The sequence below is a fragment of the Gavialis gangeticus genome, unplaced genomic scaffold, assembly GCF_001723915.1.
Source record: "Gavialis gangeticus isolate Ggan-Ray unplaced genomic scaffold, GavGan_comp1, whole genome shotgun sequence".
NCBI classification, from domain to species: Eukaryota; Metazoa; Chordata; order Crocodylia; family Gavialidae; genus Gavialis; species Gavialis gangeticus.
Window position 1 is genome coordinate 146,121,755 of NW_017729032.1, and position 8,917 is coordinate 146,130,671.

Sequence of the window (8,917 nt, forward strand, 5' to 3'; positions counted from 1 at the left end):
TACAAATTTGCAAGAGGAAGGTGAGGTACCAAAGGACTGGGAAAAGGGACAATATAGTGTGTCCCTCTTTAAAAAAGACAAGAAGGAGGACCCAAGTAACTAGATAACCTCACCTTGATACCTGGAAAGTTACTGAAGCATAGTCTAAAGAAGTCCAGTTGCGAGCAGTCAGCATGGATTTACTATCAATAAAGCATGTTAGATAAACTTGATGTCCTTAGAAACAAGACAATTAGCTGGGTGGATGAAGGGAATGCAGTGGATATTGTGCATCTGGACTTCAGCAAGACTTCTGACAAACTTTCACATGACCTTCTGAAACAAACTGCAGAAGTGTATGCTAGACCAAACTACTGTAAGGTGGACAAACTGGCTCAATAGCTGCAAGCAAGGGGTTATTGGCTCCATGTTGGAATGGCAAGAGGATTTGAATGGAGGTCCCAGGATCTGTCCTGGTCCCAGCTGTTCAACATGTTTATTAATGATCTGGATGTTTGAACAGAAAGCTCCTTGAGAAAATGCATATAAGATATAAAACTAGAAAAGGCTGTGAACACACTGACAGCAGGAGCACAATTCAGAAGGATCTTTAGACTGGAAAGCTGGCCTGGAGCTAACAGAATGAAGTTCAGTACAGACAAATGCAAGGTGCTACACTTCAGGAAAAGTATTAAAAAACGCACATTAAACATGGGAGATGCTTAGTTATGCACTACACAGAAGGATCTGGGAGTCTTAGACACAATATGAGTCTGCAGCGTGACACAGCTGCACAAAAGATGAAAGCAGTTTGGGGCTGTATCGCTAGAAGCGTTATATACAAGATAGAGGAGGTAATAGTGCCTCTTGCCTTTTGGCAGCAGTTAGGCCTCATCTACAGGACTGTGTGCAGTTTTGCTCTCCACAGTTTAAAAAAGAAATGGAGAAGTTAGAGATTGTCCAGAGGTGGGCAACAAAAATGATAAAAGTTTGGGAGGAAAGCCAAGTGAAGAGAGACTGAAGGAAAAAGGCATGTTCAGTTTGCAGAAAAGGCACCTAATATGGAATATGATAGCAGTCTTCAAATATCTTAAAGGCTGGCACAAAAAAGGAAAGCACCTTTTCCCTCTTGCTGCAGAGAGGAGGACTGAAGTTGCAGCAAAGTAGGTTCTGGTTGGATATCCAGAAAAACTTCCTCACTGTTAGAACGGTGAGGCAGGGAATTCACTGCCTAGGGACTCTCCATCACTGGAGGTCATTAAGAAGTTGGACAAGCATTGCTCAGGGATGATCTAGGAATAGCTATGCCTATACTATGCATTTTCCATGCTTCTGGGCTTTGTTGATTGTCACATGGGGATGGGAAGGAATTATTTTCCCCTCCTGTTCCTACATATCAAGTTTTTCTTTTTTTTTTTCCCCCATCTTCCTCAGTGGCATTGCAGCCGAGGCTAGGGATTTCAACTGGAGTGTGTCAGTGCTCCTGCTGGGACTAAAACCCAGAAGTCTCTAGTTAGAGGGCTGTCCTCCTGCTTTACCTATGGGATGTAGGGTGTTGTTCGTGTCAGGGCTGACTGTGTAGTTTTACTAATAAGTAAGACGAGGATTTGCAGGGTATGGTTTGGATAGAAATGATCCTGTCACAGGCAGGGGGTTGAACTAGATGACTCTCAGAGATCACATCCAGCCCCACTTTTGTATAATTTTATGACTGGGAAATTTATTTTAGGAATGTAAATGAGAGAAAACCTTGTAAAATATCATGTCTAACATAGTGCTTTGAAATGAAGAATATTATTACAAACACATTTTACCAAAGAAATGGGAAAAATGCTTATTTTAATAAAAGGTTTTAATTCTAACATGACTACATAATGTACTACTAACTGTAAAAAAAAAAATTCTAAATTACTTTTTCCTGTGCTTGACAGTTCTTCTCTTTGTTCATATAAATGACTAGTAAAAAAAAAAAAGAAGAGGGAATGTGAATGAGAGAACTCATCTCAATCCAATACCCCCTTAGAATGATTAGTTATAGTAGAATAAATGAGGTTAATAGTCATCATAATTAACACTTGCTCCATGCCTGAAGGTATGTGGATTTCGTGGACCAATAGGTGCATCTTCATCATAATGGTGCTGGTAATGTCCACCATAGTATTCATTGCCACCCCGTCCCAGGCTTGTCCAGTAGGAGACATCATCTTCAAATTTCTGCAAACCAAAAAGGAATTTATCTGCTCGTATTCTAGACTTTTCAGCCTTTATATACAAAGGAGAAAGTAACAGTGGTGTTGGTTTCGGGAATCTCTGATTTGGAAAATGTGTATTTTTAAAATATTTTTGGATTTACAGATATGTTATACACAGTATTAACCACTCAACAAATAAAGAGAATATTACACCAAAAATATAAAAAAGTACTTTGGAGAAGCTAATTTTTAGCATAGTGCTGATGATCAGAAACACTTGGATGATTTTAAATTAGTAAACAGTAGGTCTGGTTTTCTCTTGCCTTGCACCATGTGTAGAGGCATGCACTCTGGAATATAAAGTTAGAGTTAGTGTGAAATATTTTTCATTCACATATGTGTGTGTGTGTATGTGTGTGTGTGTGTGTGTGTGTGTGTGGTTACAATGTGTCAAAGAAGAGAAGCTCATGCTCTGCAAAAATACTGAGCAGGAACCTTTCTTCCTATTCAGAAAGAAAACACAAGCAAGTTAGAGGGATGGTATCATGTGCAAGAATATCAAGTATCTGCCAGACCAAATTCTCGCCTCTGAAATAAGGATTAAATTGAAGATTTTAACTGCAGTTTGAAAAAAGTTTTTTTTGTGAATTTATTTCTGAACATTCTTTTTAAAGCATTGCTAAACTACTTAATTGCTGTTTTTATTATACAGATTCAGAGCTTTAAAACTTTTGAAACGTATGTCCTAGTATTTGTTAACCAAGAAATCCTAAAATCCTGATTTATTATAATCCAACCACATGCTTGATTTCAAGCAGTTTTTTGAAATATGCATATGCAATTCCAAAAGGAACACTTAACATTATGGGGAGAGTGCTCAATCTTTTGTTACCTGTTTAGTATATGCCTATAGTCTTGAATCTCTGAGGCACTGAATGACTTGACTTATTCCTTTATGTTCTGATTAAGTGCATGTCTCCACACAAAATAATTTAATACTTTTTATTTACAGGACATATAGAACCATTACAAATTTTATTCTCCATTATCCCACTCCAGGGAAAGGAATATATAATAATTTAAGATTAAAAAATCAGCAGTTTTATTTTCTAAACAATCCACACAGCCTTGGAGATTTTACTTTAATACAGCCTGCTGCTGGTACCAGTTTGATCTCATCAAAAGTATTCATGCAGTTAATAGAAGCCAAAAATTGAGTATCTATTACTAATTTAAATTCTCCTTTTTGTATAAACTATACCAAAACTGGAAGACGCAACTAAAACATGCAATTTCCCCAGTGTTAGTGTTCTATCAGAGATGGCTTTGTGCAATATGCATATGAACCAGTACTTTGGTTTCACCCCAACTTTTCAACATATTCACTATTTTTCCAGGAAGTATCATTTATAAGAAGTCTTGCCAAATACCTTCAACTAGTTGCCATGTTTTTTACATGTTGACTTAAAACTTTTATCACTCATGAGGGTGAGAAGCTGAGAACAAGACACGTTCCAAACATGTGGGTTACATGAAGTGAAAACATCTCCCACAATTGTCAATTGTGGGCATGGCTAGAAAAATGCCAAACATGCCAAACTGAGTGAATTTGTGGCATGGAGAAACACACAAAAGGACTAGGCTGACACTACCAGACTTGCATGTCATGTGAAAAATGTGCAAGTTAGTTTAGTATGTGTGTGCCTCACACATACATGCAAACATATAAACCAGATTACAATTAGGTTTAATTAAAAGATACCTTTGTAGAAATAGCCTTTTTTATAACCTTTGTTATAAACTGAATGGTAGAGATTACTACTGGTAAATAAAGTTCTCTAACAAACACGGGCTCTGCAGTTGCACGTAACATTTATTACTCAAGCTATAACAATGTCACCTTGTGGAAAAAAGAACTAAAGCATGTTTTGCACTGGCATACTATAATGCCCTTTGTTGCTTGAAACACTGGTACTCACTGCTTCATCAAATCCCAGGTAGAGGAATTGTTGGTACCATTGCTGCACATCTGGTTGAGTCCTGTCCCACAGCTGGCGCTTCTGGCGTTTCAGACTGCTTAAAAACTCCTTGGCCTTGTTTTCTTTTACTGACACCTCTGTTTTAGCTGGAGCAGGAGCTGAAATTTAGTTCCCCAAAAGACAGGCCAGTAAATTTTGGATCAGCCCAAAATCTACCGTAATGAGATCTTTCATTAAACCTCCCTTCATGTTTTGTTGTTCTATAGTTAAGGGAATAATAAGAGTAATAAAAAGTAACATAAATCACTACGATAAAATATAACACAGCCCACTGATTTACTTCATTTTGTTAATTTTTTGCTCTGGCTGTACTTGTCTAAAAGAGATCCTGTAAGAAAGGAGTGAAAAGGCCTCTATATTGTGAATTGTGTGCTTTCATGAGTGATGTTAGTATCCTATCTCCATGTTGCTAAGAGGAGGATAGGAAAAGAAAATGGATACAAACCAAGAGTCACTCTGGAAACAAGCCTACAGAGGCTATGACAAATATTAACAACTAAGGATTCCGAGAAAATGCACATAAATTGACCTTAAATCAGTTCTGAGGTCATGTGGAAATAATTTTTACATATTTTACATGTTAAATTTTACATAGTAAGTCCTTTTTACTGATTGAGCCAATGTTGGAAACTTGCAAAATGTTATGTCTGACTACATACTAGGAAAGGAGGAAGGACAAATGATGAAGATGGTATTTTCACCCAAAGAACCTTGTCTGCCTGTATCCTTAGACCAACATGGCTACAACCTATACCCCTGTAGCATTGAAGGATACAGACAGAGGAGTAATGATATCAATGTAAAGAGGTTATCACTTGCATTGGATCAGCTTGTAACTGTTTCATGGGTCTGCTCCTACCCCACAGTAAGCAAAGTCAAAGTATAGTGATACACCCCTTAAATGAAACAATGGGCAATTTAACTGCTACTTACCATGGGGTAGAATGGACAGGTGAAATTGTTACAGCAGATGCAGATGAACTACTGTCAGCACTCCCCCTCTTTTCAATCCATATAATCTTTGGTCTCTCCATTCCCTGTGCTGATTTTATCTGGGTGCCTTTGGACAATGTATGCATATGCTGGAACCTGTAAGCATTACTATATTTGCTACCTGAGGCTCAGTAGTATGTAGGATCATTTGCTTTCAGGTTGGTTATTTGTCTGTCACATAGGTTATCCCCAGTCATTTCTGTTGCTGTTTTCTGCATCAGCTGTAACACATGCACAGTATTTCCAAGAACATGCGTAATAAGCCTCATATAATTGCTAATGTATGTGTCAGTGCAGGGGTCGGCAACATTTTTGGGCTGAGTGCCAGAAAAACCAACAACCGGGACCTAGAAGATGTTGGTATGCCAGGGATGAATGGCGGGGGAGCCACAAGGGGCCAGATCCTTGTTGTGGCAGCGCAGCCCTGGCCCCTTCCCTGTCAGGGCTCTGGACCCCAGTGCAGTCACTGGCAGCCTTGTGGCTGCCTGCATGCAGCCCAGGCTCTGAGCAGACCCCTAGGGCTAAGTACAGATAGTCAAAAAGCCCAAGGCTGAATTGATTCAGTCTTTGCAGGTTAGTCTAAGCTGCAGAGATTGAACTGATAAGCAAATGCACAGACATTCACTTCTGATTCAGTAAATGCAGCCACATGCCTGCAGTGGCTCAAGCCAGGTGCTGGGAGGTGCTAGAGCATGCCTGCCAGACACTGCCAAAGGGAAAGGAAGTGAGAAGCCCTCCAAGGCTTCCCCCCACTCCCTGCTGGAATGGAGATGGGCATGGCCAGGTGCCAGCCCCCGCTCTGCTGGGAGGGGGGTGGGGTGTAGAGTGCTGCCAGGCTGAGGAGGGGTTGGGTGGGGGAAAAGGTAGTGGCATTGAATTCATAAAAGCTTGAACAAGGGTAGTCCTTTCTCTGAAGTCAGCATTAAACACAGCTCAGCTGTGTGTTTGCTTCCTCTTCCTGCTGCCCCTGAGGACTCTGGGATTTGCAGTCCACAATCATAACAGCAGAACTCTGCAGAGTTGCTCATCACTTCCTCTCCCTGCTTCCAGGTTCTTCTGGGATCTGTAGTCCACAGTCACAGCCAGCACTAAGTTTAGCAGGGCAGGACAGCTCTGTACTCAGGGGAAGGGGAGCTTAACCCCCCTCCCTGGCCCCAGACCCCAGCCGGGGTTTGCCTGAGGGACCCAGTGGGCCAGCCCTTACTGCCTTAGCTAGGGAGCAGACAGGCAGGACCAGCCCTGCTCTCTGGAGCAGACAACACAGGATAACCTAAGGCTGCAAAGCATGCTGGGGGATTCTGATTTAACCTGAACCAGGAAGGGGCCTAGGACAGAAGTTTCATAAACCAGTTTGACCTAAATCAGATAAGTCTGCTGCTACATTCAGCTAGGTTTATTTTAAACCAGTTTCAGCTATTTTGAAACTGGTTTATGTGCACTGAACTTCTGTTCCGTTACAGGTTTAAACCAACTTCTGATCACTTAAACCAGTTTATGTGTAACTTCTGTTCCTAGCCCTTCTGCCTTCCACAGTGCCGGGGCTGCTTGTAGTGGGCAGCTGCAAGCGGTTGCACCGGGGTCTGGAGCCGAAGCCCGACTTGGTGACAACAGCAGCTGCACACGAGCCTCAGGAAGCACCGCAGAGAAGGGTCTGGGGCCACACTGCTCCCAGCCCCTTGCCTGCTGTGTATCGCCAGACATGTGTGAAGCCTTCACTGCCACAGAGCCTGGGCTACTCACAGTAAGCAGTGGGCAGGCTGCAAACAGCTGCACCAGGGTCTGAAGTCCCCACCCAGCTCCACTGCAGTGGTGGCTACAAACACATCCCAAGGCACATGTGCAGCCATGGGGCCAGGGCTCTGCTGGCTCTGTGGTGCACTGGATGCATCATTTGCAGCCTCCCAGCTGCATGCTACAGAGCCCAGGATACTCCCAGCAGGGCTTGCAGTCTCTCTGCAACCTGTCGTGAGCAGCCCAGGCCCCATGGCTGGTGGCAGCTGCCTCAAACCCAGGCTGGCTGTGGTGTTCCAAGCAAAGTGGCCTCACATGCCATGCTCTGGCGCACATGCTGAAGGTTGCCAACCCCCAAGTTAGTGGTATTTTTGGCATGCTATATATTTAGTAGTGGCTGTACCCAGTTGCCTCTCGTAAGTATTTCTTCCCATACTCCTGAAACTACCTTACTTTTTCATTGGAAAGACATTTAAAAACTATTTCTAATAAAAATACTCACATTAGAGTTTTGGCATCTGGCAATTGTATTTATATTTGCTTATCCCTATGAGAGCTTTTTTTTACCTTCTCGTTTTTGAAGCATCAGCTTAAGCTTATTTCCGCTTGAGCCATCTAGATGAATAAAAGTAAAGACACTCTTTATCTACGTACTTTGTACAGCAGGAAGAAAAAATATGAAAAGCACATGAAAAGAAAAAAACAGAAATGACGCCTGAATATAGGATAGCACTGAAGTAATTCTCATTAGTATCTGTCATCCTTCCAGTTCTGACACTCAAGTTCAGTGTATACTATCAAAAAGCTTTTTTCTTTTAACATGCTTTCAGCATGCTGCTTGGCACAGAAATGTGATACTGTCCTTGTTAACCTACTGCAATTGTTATATTTGTCAGCAGTTCAAGACTTCTGCTGGTGAAAGTGCTGTGATGTAATGTCCAGATTGGTGTGAAAATCCTCAGAGACTGTCACTGACTAAAAAAGCATATTAGCAAATAGACCTGCTCTCTCAAGCCTTAAATGTGTCAAAACTGTCATCTTGCTAAAATAATTTCCTGGTAGGAACTGAATATTAGGTGCCCATTGTATGTCATGTGTGAAATGTTTGAATTGTTCTGAAACCATATTCCCTGGTTTAAAAAGAGCAAGAAATGAAAAAGAAATTCACGGGGACCATAGCACTTGATTTCTTGCCAATTTCTTTGTTACTATTGAAAATGCTAATCCACCACAATTGTTGGCTCATTTTAAGCAAGCATTTTGTGCCACGTTTATACTAGAAGGGCTTGATCCTGTACTTAGTTCAAATTTCCACTGATTGTAACAAAGTTATGACAGAGTATAAGCTCTCCTTTAGCTTCCCCAAGGGGCTGGGCAGCATATAATTAATTCAAAGTGCAGCTATTAATTCGATCTTCTATGTCATTCTTTCAGTTCTGATACTGAAATGCAACACAGGCTATCCATAATCCAGCTGTGCTTCAGCACGACCAAGCTCATTTGAACTGCTTATACATAAGGTGGTGGTACAAAGAGAATATTATGGTTCTGGGGAATTTTACACCTTTCCTTTTACCCACCTCCTCCTGATAGTCCATGGCAGGGACATGTGGTTCCCAAACATGGACTTAAAAAGGACAGAATCTCAAGGAACAGAGCTAGCCTTGCTTCTTGAGCCCTTCTATTACCAATGTTAAGCTGCAACTTTGCTCAAAGTAACAATGAGCTTGTCCTGTAACGTTTATGAGGGCATCTAGTGAGGGTGGTAACAGAATGAGCCAGGTTTGGAGCAAATGTGGGTGCCAATGGAAACTGTGTGGAACCAGATTTTGTTCTTTTCAAAAGTGAAAGAAAAAAAGAATCTATGGGGGGTTCCCCCTGCCCTGATCCTGGTTTTTTAAAGTTTAACAGGGAAAGCAAAAGGTTGCATGACTGCTTGCTTTATATGTATATGCACATATATATGAGTGAGTGTGTATGCGT

General features: G+C 41.4%; 1 protein-coding gene across 1 annotated transcript; it reads right to left on the reverse strand.

Annotated features, from left to right (window-relative positions):
• Positions 1-1,801: 1,801 nt before the first annotated feature.
• CUNH2orf40 (chromosome unknown C2orf40 homolog) lies at positions 1,802-7,614 on the reverse strand. Its single transcript, XM_019525545.1, has 3 exons — positions 7,502-7,614; positions 4,151-4,308; positions 1,802-2,193 (listed from the first exon to the last, which is right to left on the reverse strand). The coding sequence occupies exons 1-3, from the start codon at positions 7,518-7,520 to the stop codon at positions 2,032-2,034; spliced, it is 339 nt and encodes a 112-aa protein (XP_019381090.1). The 5' UTR covers positions 7,521-7,614; the 3' UTR covers positions 1,802-2,031.
• Between the last annotated feature and the right edge of the window lie 1,303 nt (positions 7,615-8,917).